We start from the raw sequence: 19,557 nt of genomic DNA on the forward strand, positions 1-19,557 counted from the left end.
TGGACATGAGGAACATCAAAGAGTGATCTGTGCCTTGTGTTATGGTCATGTGTTCTGTTGAGGTTGGTAAGGAGACGTTTGAGGGGAGGGTGTATATCAGAGTTAAGTGTTCTATGTATGTAGTAGGTGCAATAATAAGTATGGATGTTTTGTATGGTGAGTAAGTTTAGAGTTTTGAATATTGGTGGAGTATGCTGCCTGGAGTGGGAATTTGTTATCATTCTGACTGCAGCCTTTTGTTGAGTAATTAATGGTGTGAGATGGTTTATTGTTGTTGAGCCCCATGCACAAATTCCATAGGTGAGATAGGGGTAAATAAGTGAGTGATATAAGGCCAGGAGGGCTGACTGTGGAACATAGTACCGTATCTTCGATAGTATGCCTACGGTCTTGGAAATTTGTTGTACATGTGTTTGAAATTTGAGTCTATTATCAAGGTGGACTCCTAAGAATTTTCCCTCTGTGAGCTTTGTGATAGTTGATCCATTTATCATTATGTTAAGAGGGACATCTGTAGCTCTGTTTCCAAACTGAATGAAGTAGGTTTTGTCAATATTGACAGTAAGTTTGTCAGTCCTCATCCAGGTAGATATTTTCTGTAATTCGGTATTTACAATATTGGCTAGCATGACTGGGCTCGGGTGAGAGAAGACGTATGTAGTGTCATCTGCAAATAGTGTGGGTTTGAGTAATTGCGAAGCATTTGGTAGGTCATTTATGTAAACGAGAAAGAGAAGAGGGCCAAGAACACTTCCCTGTGGGACACCAACTGTAACTGGCTGTGCGGAAGAGCTTGCACCATTTGTGTACACATATTCAAATCAAATCAAATCAAGTCAAAGTTTATTCTCTATAAGGATTACAATGCGGGGTTTACAGATTTTGGTTATTGTGTGGTTTACATGTAATAAAATACTAATTACAGAGGTGGCCACTAGAACACCTAGCATGGCTAGGCATTTCGGGCAAACTTAGATTAATTCTGTTGCTGAGGTATGACTTTAGGTAGTTGAGGAAGTGTCCTCTTATACCTTAGTGCGACAATTTTATGTGGAGCAAATCATGGTCAACTGTATCAAAAGCTTTACGTAAATCAATGAAGATCCCCAGTGGGACTTTTTTCCTCTAGTGCAGTGTATATTTGTTCTAGCATGTGTATAATAGCATCATTCGTATTTTTTATTAGGCCTGAACCCAAACTGACAGGGGTTGAGTATGTTGTGGGAGATGAGGTAGGAATAGATTCGCTTATGAATTAATTTATCGAAGATTTTAGAGAGAGGGTGTAAGTTGAATATTGGCCTATAGTTATTCAAGTTTGTTTGGTCTCCTCCTTTATGGATCGGGGTGACCCTTGCTATTTTGAGAACTGTAGGGAAGGTAGAGGATTCAATGGATTTGTTAAATAGTGTTGCAATGATTGGTGACAGCACTTGCAACACTGTTTTGTATATAAAGGGTGGTAAGGTATTTTTAGTGTGTTGATAATAAGGGAGACTTCTGATGGGTTAGTCGGAGCTAGGAACAGTGTGTTCAGGTAGTTGCCAGTGAGGTAGTCATTGGGTGGGGTATTTGAGCTTTGGATTTTATTGGCAAGGTTTTTTCCTATGATGGAGAAGAAATCATTGAGTTTGTTTGCTGTATCAGTTGGTGGGAGTTGGGGTTCATCTGGTTTTGTTAGTTCAATTTCGCTATTTCGTGATATCTTTTTTGTTCCTAGAATTTCTGATAGGGTTTTCCAGGTCTTTTTTATATCACCTCGTAAGTTGGATAATCTGTTCTCATAATACAGTTTTTTAGCCCTTCTTATCAGGCTGGTTAGGATTGATGAGTAATGTTTTGTTTGGTCTCTGGCTATGTGACCCATTCTGTACTGTTTTTCGTATAGGTGCTTTGTATTTATGGATTTGAGGATGCTGGGTTTTAGCCAGGGACTGTTCAGTCTCTTAGCTGTCATCTGTTTAGTTTTTTTAGGGCAGTGCTTGTTACAGAGGTATTGGGTCTTTTTTAGAAAATTATTAATACATTCATCAATATCTGTATAGATTTCTAGCTCAGTGTACCAGTCAATGTTTGTAATTGCTGTTGTGTATGTAATTTATTAATAAGAAATATTTACATTTTAATTTATAAATAAGAAATATTTACATTTTAATTTATAAATAAGAAATATTTATATTTTAATTTATAAATAAGAAATATTTACATTTTAATTTATAAATATGTAAGTTTATTCAGGTATACACAAATATAGTTACATAGATTATCATACATGGCAGTACATGTGTGAAGTACCTAGGATAACCCAAAAAAGTCAGAGTGACTTGCATATTTCCACTGGGGTCCTTTTATATTTATACTTAATATATTTACTTTTATGCTTACACTTTTATATTTACACTTACCTTGGAGGAGATGTTAGTTTAATTAGTATGATGGAGGAGATGCTGGCAGAGGTTTAGGGTGGTGGAAGATAGCAGGCCGGTGTATATTCAGCAGATATACAATTCAATTCAATTCAAAGTTTATTCTCTATAAGGATTACAATGCTGAGTTTACAGAATTTGGATATTGTGTGGTTTACATGTTTAAAATACTAATTACAGAGTGTACCACTAGAACACCTAGCATGGCTAGGCATTTCAGGCAGACTTAGATTAATTCTTAAATTTAAAACATTACAAATTATGAGGTAAGTTGGTATTATGGCTAAGTGACTAAATACTATTTTGTGAGTTTAGCAATGTGAATGCTTTTGTTTTTGCACAATACATAGTTTCAGTATTGGAGTACCACAGGCCAACTTATGACTAGTTAGGATTCATTATTTTAAGATTGAGATTGATATTTCTGTTTATGGTCAAATGGGTGAGTGAGTGTAAGTGTGAACCACCAGGTGGTATTCGTGTAATTAGTTAATGGGGTGTATCAGGGAGATAAGATGTTTTCTAATGGTAGTTTTGAAGGTGATGAATGTATCTGCAGCTCTAGAGTTTTCAGGTAGGGTGTTCCAGATTTTAGGGCCTTTGACAAACATTGAATTTTTGTAAAGGTTTAGTCGGACATAGGAAATGTCATAGAGATGTTTGTATCTGGTGTTATGCCTGTGGATCCTGTCACAACTATCAAGAAAGCTTTTTAGGTCAAGGTTAATATTGGAATTTAAGGTCCTGTAGATGTAGATTGCACAGTAGTAAGTGTGGATGTACTGAACAGGGAGTAAGTTTACATCTATGAAGAGTGGGGGGGGGGGGGGGTGTTGCCAGGGATGGGATATAGTGATTATTCTTACTGCGGCTTTTTGTTGGGTTATTATTGGCTTTAGGTGTGTTGCTGCAGTTGATCCCCAAGCACTTTTGTGTTGTTTTTTCTATCGCTTACTCGCTTCACTTACTTGCTACACTTAATTCTACACTTTATCGCTGGCTGGCTATAGTGCCAGCCAGCGATAAAGTGTAGCTGCTTTAGTATCGTACATATCGTAGAATCGCTGAATCACTGCAGAAAGCACATTGTCCCCTCTCACTTCCTCCTCCACTTTGGTACTTTGCTATTGAGTTTTTTCTTGAATTTTATTGTGTTTCTTTCCTTCTTTATCACAGGGCTGGCACTAGAAACTTTCTTTGGTCCCATGGTGGCTTATTTAGCAGTTACAAGCACTAAAAAAATGTCATTTTTCTAGCAGATGCGATTGATACAATGTTATGGTCCTTGAAGGTGAGATCCTCCGACATAATCACTCCCAGGTCTTTGACATTGGTGTTTCGCTCTATTTTGTGGCCAGAATTTGTTTTGTACTCTGATGAAGATTTAATTTCCTCATGTTTACCATATCTGAGTAATTGAAATTTCTCATCGTTGAACTTCATATTGTTTTCTGCAGCCCACTGAAAGATTTGGTTGATGTCCGCCTGGAGCCTTGCAGTGTCTGCAATGGAAGACACTGTCATGCAGATTCGGGTGTCATCTGCAAAGGAAGACACGGTGCTGTGGCTGACATCCTTGTCTATGTCGGATATGAGGATGAGGAACAAGATGGGAGCTAGTACTGTGCCTTGTGGAACAGAGCTTTTCACCGTAGCTGCCTCGGACTTTACTCTGTTGACGACTACTCTCTGTGTTCTGTTAGTGAGGAAATTATAGATCCATCGACCGACTTTTCCTGTTATTCCTTTAGCGCGCATTTTGTGCGCTATTACGCCATGGTCACACTTGTCGAAGGCTTTTGCAAAGTCTGTATATATTACATCTGCATTCTTTTTGTCTTCTAGTGCATTTAGGACCTTGTCGTAGTGATCCAGTAGTTGAGACAGACAGGAGCGACCTGTTCTAAACCCATGTTGCCCTGGGTTGTGTAACTGATGGGTTTCTAGATGGGTGGTGATCTTGCTTCTTAGGACCCTTTCAAAGATTTTTATGATATGGGATGTTAGTGCTATTGGTCTGTAGTTCTTTGCTGTTGCTTTACTGCCCCCTTTGTGGAGTGGGGCTATGTCTGTTGTTTTTAGTAACTGAGGGACGACCCCCGTGTCCATGCTCCCTCTCCATAGGATGGAAAAGGCTCGTGATAGGGGCTTCTTGCAGTTCTTGATGAACACAGAGTTCCATGAGTCTGGCCCTGGGGCAGAGTGCATGGGCATGTCATTTATCGCCTGTTCGAAGTCATTTGGCGTCAGGATAACATCGGATAGGCTTGTGTTAATCAAATTTTGTGGCTCTCTCATAAAAAATTCATTTTGATCTTCGACTCTCAGTCTGGTTAGCGGCTTGCTAAAAACTGAGTCATATTGGGACTTGAGTAGCTCACTCATTTCCTTGCTGTCATCTGTGTAGGACCCATCTTGTTTAAGTAGGGGCCCAATACTGGGCGTTGTTCTCGATTTTGATTTGGCATAGGAGAAGAAATACTTTGGGTTTCTTTCGATTTCATTTATAGCTTTTAGTTCTTCCCGCGATTCCTGACTCCTAAAGGATTCTTTTAGCTTAAGTTCGATGCTTGCTATTTCTCTGACCAGTGTCTCCCTGCGCATTTCAGATATATTGACCTCTTTTAGCCGCTCTGTTATTCTTTTCCGTCGCCTGTAAAGGGAGCGCCTGTCTCTTTCTATTTTACATCTACTCCTCCTTTTTCTTAGAGGAATAAGCCTTGTGCATACATCGAGTGCCACCGAGTTAATCTGTTCTAGGCATAAGTTTGGGTCTGTGTTGCTTAGTATATCTTCCCAGCTTATATCGGTTAGGACTTGGTTTACTTGGTCCCACTTTATGTTTTTGTTATTGAAGTTGAATTTGGTGAATGCTCCCTCGTGACTAGTCTCATTTTGTCGGTCTGGGGCTCCTCGCATACATGTCTGAACCTCAATTATGTTGTGATCTGAGTATATTGTTTTTGATATGGTGACATTTCTTATCAGATCATCATTGTTAGTGAATATGAGGTCTAGTGTATTCTCCAGTCTAGTAGGCTCTCTTATTTGCTGGTTTAAATTGAATTTTGTGCAGAGATTTAAAAGCTCGTGTGAGTGTGAGTTTTCATCAGAGCTGCCTCCTGGTGTTATTACTGCAACAATATTATTTGCTATATTCCTCCATTTTAGGTGCCTTAAGTTGAAATCCCCCAGGAGCAAGATGTTGGGTGCAGGAGCTGGAAGATTTTCCAGACAGTGGTCAATTTTTAACAGCTGTTCCTGGAATTGCTGGGATGTTGCATCCGGAGGCTTGTAGACTACCACAATGACTAGGTTTTGGTTCTCGACCTTTACTGCTAAAACTTCCACTACGTCATTTGAGGCATTAAGCAGTTCTGTGCAAACAAGTGACTCTGCAATGTACAGGCCAACCCCCCCCTTTTGCCTGTTCACTCTGTCACATCTGTATAGGTTGTAACCTGGGATCCATATTTCATTGTCCAGGTGATCCTTTATGTGGGTCTCAGTGAAAGCCGCGAACATTGCCTTTGCCTCTGCAAGCAGTCCACGGATGAAAGGTATTTTGTTGTTTGTTGCTGGCTTTAGACCCTGTATATTTGCAAAGAAGAATGTTATCGGACTGGTGGTATTGTTGGTACTGGGGGGGGATTTTTTTTCCGGCATTAGTATCTGTATCTGTTGGTTTGGAGTGGAGGCCATCGACTGTGGTTCCACTCCAGGAATGACTGGATTTGGTGTACGATTTCTGCCATTTCCTGCCAGTTTTTTTTCCTTCCTGGCACTAAAAAACCTCTCCCTCTTGAGTGGCTGTGGCTACCCAGGTTTTCCCATGGCCTGGATGTTTTGTATCTTTTTGTCCCCTTTAGATGGTATGCCTGGCAATTTAAGTTATAGCACAGTCTTTCCTGTACTGAAGAGGTACACATTTCAGGGTGAAAAAGCTTACAGGAAGGGAGTTTGCATTTTCCTGTTGTCATATGGGCATGGCATTTTCTAGGGTGGTCATAGTTGCACGTCCCATCTGTTTTTCCAGATTTCCCATGCCAGCAGATACCAAGTGCATAGTATGTGCACAGGCTCGGTTTCCGCTTGCCTTGGGTTTCTGTGACTGTATTCCCTGTTGGTGCATGTTTCCCTGTCTTACTTCTATCCTCCCTAGCACCAACAATGGAGCTCCCACCAGTTGTTTTTGGTAATTTATCCTCACTATTGCTATTGGAGTCCTCTTGTTTGCTATTTCCTGCGGTATTTCTAGTTTGCAATATTGGTTTTATCTTATCTTTGACTACACTTGTTTCCCTACTATGGCTCCTGTCCCCTATGAGGTCATTTATATGTATTCCTTCCTGCGTATAATTCCCGACTACCTGGACAAAATCTCCAGCTTCACCATTACTGTCTCCCAGGACAGTATCTCCAGCTTCACCATTTCTGTCTCCCAGGACAGCACCTCCAGCTTCACCATTACTGTCTCCCAGGACAGCACCTCCAGCTTTACTATTACTGTCTCGCAGGACATCACCTCCAGCCTTACAGTTTGTGACTACATGGCCAGTATCAAGGGCAGTACCATTCAGCCCAGACTTTTTATGTTCCCATCTGTTGTAGAAAGCTTCCAGGTTTTCTATGAAAGCAGCTTTGATGTTGTCCTCTTTTAATACCCTTGTGATTTTAGTCCACAGATTTTCCTCATTTGGGCATACCCAGAAACACTTCTCTGTTTTAATACTGCTTGTAGCTAGTTCTGGGATATCAGCACAAGGAGCGTGACACCAATTTCCACAAAAATGACAATTTATCCATGTGGAAGCCCGTTTGTTTGACTGACCACAGACTACACACAGCTTCATAATGATTTGAATGGTTGATTTACTGCAATTCTACTAGCAACCTCTTGAATATTATATTAATAACCTTAAATGAAGCTCTAGCTATTTGTATTTCTGTTTCTAACTCTTTTTGTATATTGGACAGCTTACCGTCACGTTCCTGATTTTTAATGTTTGTGTTTATAAGGGCGCCTACAACCCCATCCGTTTACAGTCTGCTTTATTGTCCAACGAAACTGTTTGAAACCAGTCCCGGGTTCGGACCAGTCAAGGGTCCAGGCCAGTCGATCTGCTCTGATCAGTGGGTCACTTATTTAAAACATACTGGTCGGTGATTTCAGCTAACACATGAAGGATCTACTGGAAATTATCTACCCGAGTAATATGTGATTTGACTGATACAAAAGTATAACTTGCGTGTTGAAGAGCCGGTGATATCTGGCAGCTCCTACAATGACGAACGGTCACCTCCTTGTTTATCAATCGCTGTATCTGGCTTTTCTATTTTTTTTTTTTTTCCGTCTCCACCGCAATAAATGCTATATTATCACTATAGTTGACTGGTGCAAATTTTGGAGGAAGGACGCTTTTTCTGTAGTAATAATTGCTTCTTGTTGTGTATATCGCGACCGCTGGTAACTACAGGTTATATGAAATTCACAGTAACGTCTCGTATTTCAAGAAAAGAAACTAATGAAAGTCACTCCACTCCACTAAGTACCATTATAATACTGGTTAGTTGCTACTACAACACTGTATTCTGCTATTCACCGGTATCACTAGATTATATGCGAGTACACTAGCAAGCCAGGAAGATTATATATAGGGTGCACAATAAACTAGCCACTTCGGTGGCAAAATCTAAATCTAAATGTACGCATGGAATCGACCACAGTGGCTTGTAAACAATGGCATACTGGCTATACATGGAGTCTTGGAGAGGCTGGACCCACTCAGGACAAAAGCCTTTAGACAAGTTTTTCAGAGCTGGTAGAGCCAATATTTTGATGCCAAAGAGAGCCGTTAGTCGATTTTGGTGTTAGACGATGCCGCTGTTAGTTGAGGGTCCACTATACTGTATATGTATGTCATCACTCGGGGCGCTTTAATTAAATGTCGTAGCATATTACGTGTGGGTGGGGTGGGGTGGGCTGATCTGGCTGGCTATCATACCTCCCAAATAAAACTCACCTCTCGCCCTATGGTAAACATGAGGAAATTAAATCTTCATCAGAGTACAAAACAAATTCTGGCCACAAAATAGAGCGAAACACCAACGTCAAAGACCTGGGAGTGATCATGTCGGAGGATCTCACCTTCAAGGACCATAACATTGTATCAATCGCATCTGCTAGAAAAATGACAGGATGGATAATGAGAACCTTCAAAACTAGGGAGGCCAAGCCCATGATGACACTCTTCAGGTCACTTGTTCTATCTAGGCTGGAATATTGCTGCACTCTAACAGCACCTTTCAAGGCAGGTGAAATTGCCGACCTAGAAAATGTACAGAGAACTTTCACGGCGCGCATAAGGGAGATAAAACACCTCAATTACTGGGAGCGCTTGAGGTTTCTAAACCTGTATTCCCTGGAACGCAGGAGGGAGAGATACATGATTATATACACCTGGAAAATCCTAGAGGGACTAGTACCAAACTTGCACAAGAAAATCACTCACTACGAAAGCAAAAGACTTGGCAGACGATGCACCATCCCCCCAATGAAAAGCAGGGGTGTCACTAGCACGTTAAGAGACCATACAATAAGTGTCAGGGGCCCGAGACTGTTAAACTGCTTCCCAGCACACATAAGGGGGATTACCAACAGACCCCTGGCAGTCTTCAAGCTGGCACTGGACAAGTACCTAAAGTCAGTTCCTGATCAGCCGGGCTGTGGCTCGTACGTTGGTTTGCGTGCAGCCAGCAGCAACAGCCTGGTTGATCAGGGGCTGATCCACCAGGAGGCCTGGTCACAGACCGGGCCGCGGGGGCGTTGACCCCCGAAACTCTCTCCAGGTAAACTCCAGGTATGTTAGGACTACAAATATTTTAAGGTAATTAATGAATGTACTGTATATGTATGTTATCACTCTGGGGTGTTTTTATTAAATGTTGTAGCATATTACGTGTGGGTGGGGGTGGGGTGGGCTGACCTGGCTGGCTATCATACCACCCAAACCTGACTTCTTACAAATAAAACTCACCTCTCACCCTACGTTAGGACTACAAATATTTTAAGGTAAGTAATGAGTGTACTGTGTGTGTATTTTACTTTTTATTGTTTTTCGTGCCTATTTCTGTTGCTAACTTAATAAATGTTAGTGTAAACTTATCTGGTATTTATATGTATTTATAAATGGAAAAAATGGCATTCTGCTTTCCGGCGATGTCTGCTTTCTGGCAGTAGCATGGAACCTAACCTGCCATATAAATGAGGCCCTGCTTTATTCACAGTTTTCATCACTGATACATGTAGAGCCACTACACATTACATAATTTGTTGGAATAGTAGATGGCAATCTCTCCCCTCATATGATCAGGCCTGTGGTTGTGAGTCGCTGTGTACCAAGGTAGAGTAAAGATGTCAGATGTAACATGTTCAAGCCAGGTTTCAGCAAGCATAATTGAGATGTTTGGATGTAAAGAACCTAAGAGTGCAAGGACATCATCATAGTGCTTACTCAGGGACTTAATAATGTAGGTGAATATTGATATATTCCTGGTGTTGCTGAGAACAGTTTTTGTTTGACTTGCTGTGTAGTATAGACTGTAGTATACACTGCAAATCTTCAAGCAGATATAAATCAAGTCTTCAAATGGGCCTCAGAAAGCAACATTAAGTTCACTGAGGACAAATTTCAATTACTCTGTTATGGAAAATGTTAGGAAATATGAACTGGATCAGAGTAAAAATCAAATTCTAATCACACATTAGAGCAAAAAAACTAATGTGAATGATTTGGGTGTGATAATATCAGAGAATTTCACTTCAAAAATCACAACAGTCATTATCATATCTGCCTGGAAAATGATAGGATGGATAATGAAAACCTTCAAAACAAAGCATGCCAAGCCAATTATGATCCTTAGCGGCTGGTTTCAAGGCAGACAAAATTGCAGATCTGAAGAATGTACAGAGAACTTTAACTGGAAGTATTACCTTAATTACCAGGAACGGTTGAAGTAGCCTGAATGAAATGCAGGTGAGAAAGATACGTCATAATTTGCACATGGAAAATCCTAGAGGGTCTAGTCCCTAATTTGCACACACATATCACTCCCTATGAAAGCAAAAGATTCAGTAGGTGGTGCAACATCACCCCAATGAAAAGCAGGGGTGTCTCAAGTACATATGCCAAGAGATATAATAAGGGTCAGAGGTTCAAGACTGTTCAGTTGCCTCCAAGCATACATAACCCCCAGCTGTCTTAAATTAGGGGGAGCTGGACAGACACCAAAAGTCAGTACATGACCAGCTGGGTTGTGGTTTGCACACTGAATTGCATGCAGCCAGCTGTAACAGACCATACCACAGGCGGGATTGAACCCGCGGTCAGAGAGTCTCAAGTTGTAACAGCTGGTTGATCAGGCCCTGATCCACTGCAAGGCCTGGTCATGAATCAAACTGAAGGGGTGTTGATCCCCCAAACACCCTACAGTTATTCTCCAGGGACAGATGAACAGGCACAATGTACAGACTTGTAGTCCATGACAATGTAATTTAAACAAAGAGTATAAAAAATTGAAGTTAATTAAATAAAAACAGAGCTGGTTAATACAAGGTAAGATGCAACACATAGAACTAATATATAGGATATAAAAAAGAAAAACCTAGGTCATAGGTTAGTAGATGACAACCACCCAGAGATGTACTACCATCCTGCCAAGTGAGTATAAAATGGAAGCCTGTAATTGTTTTGCATGATGGTAGGATTGCTGGTGTCTTTTTTCTATCTCATGAACAATGCAAGGTTTCAGGTACATCTTGCTACTTCTACTTACACTTAGGTCACACTACACATGCAGGTACAAGCATATATATATATACACACCTCTCTGGGTTTTCTTCTATATTCTTACTGGTACTTGTTCTTGTTTATTTCCTCTTATCTTCATAGGGAAGTGGAACAGAATTTCCTCTGTAACCCATGTGTGCCGTAAGAGGCGACTAAAATGCCGGGAGCAAGGTGCCAGTAACCCCTTCTCCTGTATATATTACTAAAGTTAAAAAGAGAATCTTTTGTTTTTCTTTTTGGGTCACCCTGCCTTGGTGGGATATGGCTGGTTTGTTGAAAGAAGAAGAAAAAGGGAAAGGATGATGTAACTTATTACAAAAAAAAAAAAAGGTAGAGAGTTACCTGGAGTTACCTGGAGAGAGTTCCGGGGGTCAACGCCCCCGCGGCCCGGTCTGAGACCAGGCCTCCTGGTGGATCACAGCCTGATCAACCAGGCTGTTGCTGCTGGCTGCACGCAAACCAACATACGAGCTACAGCCCGGCTGATCCGGAACTGACTTTAGGTGCTTGTCCAGTGCCAGCTTGAAGACTGCCAGGGGTCTGTTGGTAATCCCCCTTATGTGTGCTGGGAGGCAGTTGAACAGTCTCGGGCCCCTGACACTTATTGTATGGTCTCTTAACGTGCTAGTGACACCCCTGCTTTTCATTGGGGGGATGGTGCATCGTCTGCCAAGTCTTTTGCTTTCGTAATGAGTGATTTTCGTGTGCAAGTTCGGTACTAGTCCCTCTAGGATTTTCCAGGTGTATATAATCATGTATCTCTCCCTCCTGCGTTCCAGGGAATACAGGTTTAGGAACCTCAAGCGCTCCCAATAATTGAGGTGTTTTATCTCCGTTATGCGTGCCGTGAAAGTTCTCTGTACATTTTCTAGGTCGGCAATTTCACCTGCCTTGAAAGGTGCTGTTAGTGTGCAGCAATATTCCAGCCTAGATAGAACAAGTGACCTGAAGAGTGTCATCATGGGCTTGGCCTCCCTAGTTTTGAAGGTTCTCATTATCCATCCTGTCATTTTTCTAGCAGATGCGATTGATACAATGTTATGGTCCTTGAAGGTGAGATCCTCCGACATGATCACTCCCAGGTCTTTGACGTTGGTGTTTCGCTCTATTTTGTGGCCAGAATTTGTTTTGTACTCTGATGACGATTTAATTTCCTCATGTTTACCATATCTGAGTAATTGAAATTTCTCATCGTTGAACTTCATATTGTTTTCTGCAGCCCACTGAAAGATTTGGTTGATGTCTGCCTGGAGCTTTGCAGTGTCTGCAATGGAAGACACTGTCATGCAGATTCGGGTGTCATCTGCAAAGGAAGACACGGTGCTGTGGCTGACATCCTTGTCTATGTCGGATATAAGGATGAGGAACAAGATGGGAGCGAGTACTGTGCCTTGTGGAACAGAGCTTTTCACCGTAGCTGCCTCGGACTTTACTCTGTTGACGACTACTCTCTGTGTTCTGTTAGTGAGGAAATTATAGATCCATCGACCGACTTTTCCTGTTATTCCTTTAGCACGCATTTTGTGCGCTATTACGCCATGGTCACACTTGTCGAAGGCTTTTGCAAAGTCTGTATATATTACATCTGCATTCTTTTTGTCTTCTAGTGCATTTAGGACCTTGTCGTAGTGGTCCAATAGTTGAGACAGACAGGAGCGACCTGTTCTAAACCCATGTTGCCCTGGGTTGTGTAACTGATGGGTTTCTAGATGCGTGGTGATCTTGCTTCTTAGGACCCTTTCAAAGATTTTTATGATATGGGATGTTAGTGCTATTGGTCTGTAGTTCTTTGCTGTTGCTTTACTGCCCCCTTTGTGGAGTGGGGCTATGTCTGTTGTTTTTAGTAACTGTGGGACGACCCCCGTGTCCATGCTCCCTCTCCATAGGATGGAAAAGGCTCGTGATAGGGGCTTCTTGCAGTTCTTGATGAACACAGAGTTCCATGAGTCTGGCCCTGGGGCAGAGTGCATGGGCATGTCATTTATCGCCTGTTCGAAGTCATTTGGCGTCAGGATAACATCGGATAGGCTTGTGTTAATCAAATTTTGTGGCTCTCTCATAAAAAATTCATTTTGATCTTCGACTCTCAGTCTGGTTAGCGGCTTGCTAAAAACTGAGTCATATTGGGACTTGAGTAGCTCACTCATTTCCTTGCTGTCATCTGTGTAGGACCCATCTTGTTTAAGTAGGGGCCCAATACTGGACGTTGTTCTCGATTTTGATTTGGCATAGGAGAAGAAATACTTTGGGTTTCTTTCGATTTCATTTATGGCTTTTAGTTCTTCCCGCGATTCCTGACTCCTAAAGGATTCTTTTAGCTTAAGTTCGATGCTTGCTATTTCTCTGACCAGTGTCTCCCTGCGCATTTCAGATATATTGACCTCTTTTAGCCGCTCTGTTATTCTTTTCCGTCGCCTGTAAAGGGAGCGCCTGTCTCTTTCTATTTTACATCTACTCCTCCTTTTTCTTAGAGGAATAAGCCTTGTGCATACATCGAGTGCCACCGAGTTAATCTGTTCTAGGCATAAGTTTGGGTCTGTGTTGCTTAGTATATCTTCCCAGCTTATATCGGTTAGGACTTGGTTTACTTGGTCCCACTTTATGTTTTTGTTATTGAAGTTGAATTTGGTGAATGCTCCCTCGTGACTAGTCTCATTTTGTCGGTCTGGGGCTCCACGCATACATGTCTGAACCTCAATTATGTTGTGATCTGAGTATATTGTTTTTGATATGGTGACATTTCTTATCAGATCATCATTGTTAGTGAATATGAGGTCTAGTGTATTCTCCAGTCTAGTAGGCTCTATTATTTGCTGGTTTAAATTGAATTTTGTGCAGAGATTTAAAAGCTCGTGTGAGTGTGAGTTTTCATCAGAGCTGCCTCCTGGTGTTATTTCTGCAACAATATTATTTGCTATATTCCTCCATTTTAGGTGCCTTAAGTTGAAATCCCCCAGGAGCAAGATGAACGAAAAAGTTGAGCTAATACAAGGAGTCAAGGTTGCAAATTACAGAAAGCTAGAATGAGGAGTGCAAGGTTGTAAATTACAGGAAGCTAGTGTGAGGAGTGCAAGGTTGTAAATTACAGGAAGCTAGTGTGAGGAGTGCAAGGTTGTAAATTACAGAAAGCTAGTATGAGGAGTGCAAGGTTGTAAATTACAGAAAGCTAGTATGAGGAGTGCAAGGTTGTAAATTACAGAAAGCTAGTATGAGGAGTGCAAGGTTGTAAATTACAGAAAGCTAGTATGAGGAGTGCAAGGTTGTAAATTACAGAAAGCTAGTATGAGGAGTTCAAGGTTGTAAATTACAGAAAGCTAGTGTGAGGAGTGCAAGGTTGTAAATTACAGAAATCTAGTGTGCAGAGTACAAGGTTGCAAATTACAGAAAGCTAGTGTGAGGAGTGCAAGGTTGTAAATTACAGAAAGCTAGTATGAGGAGTGCAAGGTTGTAAATTACAGAAATCTAGTGTGCAGAGTACAAGGTTGCAAATTACAGAAAGCTAGTGTGAGGAGTGCAAGGTTGTAAATTACAGAAAGCTAGTATGAGGAGTACAAGGTTGCAAATTACAGAAAGCTAGTGTGAGGAGTGCAAGGTTGTAAATTACAGAAAGCTAGTGTGCAGAGTACAAGGTTGCAAATTACAGGAAGCTAGTATGAGGAGTACAAGGTTGTAAATTACACAATAATCTAGTACATGGAAAATAGCAAGAGGATTTATCTATAATATACATGTAACAAACAAAATAATGGTGAACAAGACGTAAAATGACACTTTTAATTACACAGCAATGAGACAGGTGGTACACTCCACTATATGTGGACTAGAGTAGGTATAATCTATTCACTATTCAATTTCAGCCAAGCCTATGTTTTACCTGGATTTATTGACTATATGCCTTTAAAGGATGAAAACTAGATGTAGTGGAAAGCATTGGTGGTTGTTATTCGTGAACAGTTACTCACAGTGACTAATATGGTTTAATATTATAACTTTTATATGATATTTCTCTCTTACCTTGCATCATCCTCATCTTCAGAACCAAATAATATCTCAGTAAGTTCTTCACGGTCACAGGTACGACACAGTGGTGGGCAAGGATCACCACAGAACCCAACACATGGATGACCACATGGTAACTTCATAAAACAAGCTTCTTCACATGGACTAACTGAACACTTCTCACCACAAAGAGTGACACACCTCTGATGTTTGCACTTCTTCACGCACTTCTCCTGAAAGTAGAAAAAAAAAATCGATAACAAAATATTGCATATTGACATCAAAAAATACATATGATGTTGAGTTACATAATAACATCCCCAAAATCAATATATACAGTAGGGCCCCAATTATATGGCAGGTTAGGTTCCAGGCTATTGCCGGAAAGCAGAAAGCCATTTTTTCCACTTACAAATGCATATAAATGCCAGACAACAAGTTTACCCTAACTTATATTAAGTTAGTAATAGAACTAGGCATTAACAAACACAATAAAAAGTAAAATATATATACAGTAATTCAAATTTATTTATTTCTTTGCAAGTAGTACATTGAGGTTATGTATTTACAATAATGGGCTGCAGTGCAAAGAGAGCCTCTATTATGCCTAGGCATTATTACTTATCTTAAAACATTTGTAGTCTTATTAATGTAGGGCAAGAGGTGAGTAGTTCTTATTTGTAGAAAGTCAGGTGTAGGTAGTCCTGGCTCCCCATCGCAAACTTAATATTCAATATTTAAAGCAGCCCAGAGAGATAAAACACACATACAATACACTCATTATTTACCTTAAAATATGTGTAGTCTTAATGTTGGATGAGAGGTGAGTAGTATTAATTTGTAGGAAGTCAGGAGTAGGTAGCCGGTAGGTGTAGCCTGCCTGGGCTACACCTACTGGTTACCTACACTGTGGCCCAGAACCATATTACGTATTATCATCGACATACCTTGTTCACTGAATTTAATAATTTCTAACAACTACCTTTAAATACCATCATAAATGAAAGGAGAAGTAATGAATAATTTATGCTGAGAATTGTAAACAAAAGCAGAATGTTAAGGGGAGTGGCTGGGCCAAATGCAGATTCATACATGTTTTCTCTGGTGCTGAACCAGAGAAAAACGTAAAGTTTTCCCTCCGCCCGGCTACCACACCTCCATAGCATCTAAACATAGCATGTTTATATGCAGGCATAATTAAACACTATTTATCAGTTCTCACCAAACTAATAAAAAAAGCCAAACAACTGTACTACTCCAGCAGATTCACTGAAACAAGAGGAGATATAAAAAAGACCTGGAAAACACTCTCTCAGATTCTGGGAACCCACAAACTGAAAAAATCTAGGGATATTGTCCTAACTAAACAGAAGGAAACACCACTACAGCCTATTGATACAGTTAACAAGATAAACGACTTCTCAATCATAGCATCAAATCTCGCCAGTAAAATCCCAAGTATCAATGCCCGAGCAAGTGATTACTTAGATGGGAATTTTCCAGACTCCTTCTATCTTGCACCTACTGAGTCCACTGAAGTCACAACAATTATCAAGTCACTTAAAAATAAATAAGGGAATCTGTCTCAAGTCCCACCATTATTAGATTAGATTTTTTATTTTGATAAATTACATGGTTGTACAGAGGAATATAATAGCTGGTTGTACATGCCAAAAACCCCTCTATATGCTGAGCATTTCGGGCAAACTTAAAGATTAACTTAAGAATAGTAAGGCAATAATACATAGTTCATATGGTCATTAGATGAGTAAGAGTGAGTACATTAATATTATATCAGGGGATGCTACATGGTTTTGATAAGTCTAGTAGAGACTTTTTACACTACTGAATTAGTTAACAATTTAAAACATTTTACAGTGTGATGTATTACAGTTTAGTAATGTTTAAAACAATAAAATTTGGTATTACAATGGAACAATTTACATGAAGATGTACTGTATTACAATCTACTACCATTTAAAATAGTGAAAAGAACAGACATCCTAATTTCAAATGAGCAGCTCATGTCCTTTTGCATGCTATTTCATTACTTTTTAACAAGTCACTAGAAACTAGCACTTTCTCAACACTACTCAAGACAGCAAGGGTTACACCAGTACACAAGGGTGGCAACCCCACAGATGTAAACAAATATAGGCCAATATTAAACTCTACCGTTGCTGTCCAAAATCCTCAAGAAACTTGAACACAAGAGATTATATTCATTTATAACAGCACAAAGCATACTCAACCCCTGTCAATTTGGCTTCAGAAAAAATACAAGTACAAACGATGCAATTGTAAAAATGTTAGATCTGCTTTACACAGCATTGGAAAATCAGGAATATCCATTAGGACTTTTTGTTGATCTAAGGAAAGTTTTTGATATCAAATTAAATCAAATCAAATGAAGTTTATTCTCTATAAGGATTACAATGCTGAGTTTACAGAATTTGGATATTGTGTGGTTTACATGTTTAAAATACTAATTACAGAGTGTACCACTAGAACACCTAGCATGGCTAGGCATTTCGGGCAGACTTAGATTAATTCTCAAGTTTAAGATATTACAAATTATGAGGTAAGTTGGTATTATGGCTAAGTGACTAAATACTAGTTTGTGAGTTTAGCAATATAAATGCTTTTGTTTTTGCACAGTACATAGTTTCAGTATTGGAGTACCACAGGCCAACTTATGACTAGTTAGGATTCATTATTTTAAGATTAAGATTGATATTTCTGTGTTTATGGTCAAGTGGGTGAGTGAGTGTAAGTGTGAACCACCAGGTGGTATTCGTGTAGTTAGTTGACGGGGTGTATCAGGGAGATAAGATGTTTTCAAATGGTAGTTTTGAAGGTGATGAATGTGTCTGCAGTTCTAGAGTTCTCAGGTAGGTTGTTCCAGATTTTAGGTCCTTTGACAAACATTGAATTTCGTATTTCTCACCAAGAAGGTGAGAAATACGATTGAATTTAAGAAAAACATCATTGAACAATATGAAAGTGGCACAAGTGCGGCCGAAATGGCCAGGATGTATAAGAAACCCTACACAACCATATGTTCCATATTGGCCAAGAAAAAGGAAATCAAGGACACTGTTGCTGTTCCTGCTGCAAGACCTTCAGCAGGAACAGCAACAGATCACAGCTCAGAATCTTGCTGCAGAGAAGGAGGAAGAGAAATGGAAGAAGGTGCCTTCTTCTGAAATTAAAGAGATTTTTGCTATGTGGGGTAAGATGGAAAGCTTTATGGAGAAACATCACTCTGACAAGGTTGTTGCAAGCCATGTTGGCAACATGTACAGTGACAAAGTCTTGGGCCATTTTAGGAAAGTGTTAAAGAGATGCCAGAAACAGAGCTCTCTCCACAGTTATTTTGCGAGACAGGACTCCAGTGACTCTCAAGGTGGTACTAGTGGCATTAAGAAACAGAGAAGAGAAGCAACCCTAGAAAAGCAATTGGTACCTGAGGTGTTGCTGGAAGGGGATTCCCCTTCCAAACTGTAAACAATCCAATCTCTCTCCTCCTCCAGTCTCCCATACACTAAGAAGAATCTCCAATAAAGGTAAGTGTTATGCTGTTAATGTTTCATTCATCATTTCCCATTGTACTGTTTATGTACTACATCTATATTTCATGTAAAAATTTTTTTGTTTTAATACTTCTGGGTGTCAGGAACAGATTAATTGTATTTACATTATTTCTTATGGGGAAAATTGATTCGCAAATCGTAGATTTCGATAATAGTAGCAACTCCAGGAACGGATTAACTACGAAAAATGAGGGACCACTGTACTTCTATGTTTTGATCATTTACTCATATTTTTTATTAATATATATATCAGTAACCATCCAGAATACTTTGTTAATGGAAACTAACCTGACAAGGTCTGCAGGGTTCTCCACACTTACTGGTACAGCGACTGTGTACACAACGCAGTGGACACTGATTCTGGCATGGTGGACAATCACTGCTGCAGTCAGCCTTGCATCTGTCAAAGAGGTTAAAGGAAATGACAGTATTGTATCAGAAATATATTTTATTCAGAAACTTTTAATTCCAGTGGAAAGTTTCCAGAGAGAATGTTATTTTAGTTAGTTATGGACATAGTATAGTCAATTAAATGAACAAGAAGTAATTCTGTAAACCCAAACTGCCTACTCATTAGTATGTTATTATTTTATGAAGCTTGCAACTGAGAACTCATAGTGAATCCACTAAACTGTGATAGGCCTCACTGTTGTCATTTTTACAGAAATCTTAATGCTGTCAAAGGATAAT

At 40.0% G+C, this 19,557-nt stretch overlaps 1 protein-coding gene across 2 annotated transcripts in view; it reads right to left on the reverse strand.

The window, feature by feature from the left end:
• The window catches only part of LOC128698633 (NFX1-type zinc finger-containing protein 1-like), a 52,583-nt gene extending 33,274 nt beyond the window's left edge, over nucleotides 1–19,309 (reverse strand). For both annotated transcript variants that reach the window (XM_070103997.1, XM_070103996.1), the window contains exons 1-2: nucleotides 19,156–19,309; nucleotides 15,290–15,507 (exon numbers count right to left, since the gene is read on the reverse strand). In XM_070103997.1, the coding sequence (XP_069960098.1) occupies nucleotides 15,290–15,417 (128 nt within the window). In that variant the 5' untranslated portion in view covers nucleotides 15,418–15,507; nucleotides 19,156–19,309. The remainder of the gene's footprint in view (nucleotides 1–15,289; nucleotides 15,508–19,155) is intronic.
• Nucleotides 19,310–19,557: the final 248 nt, after the last annotated feature.

Source organism: Cherax quadricarinatus, chromosome 88 (assembly GCF_038502225.1).
Source record: "Cherax quadricarinatus isolate ZL_2023a chromosome 88, ASM3850222v1, whole genome shotgun sequence".
In the NCBI taxonomy this organism is placed as follows: Eukaryota; Metazoa; Arthropoda; class Malacostraca; order Decapoda; family Parastacidae; genus Cherax; species Cherax quadricarinatus.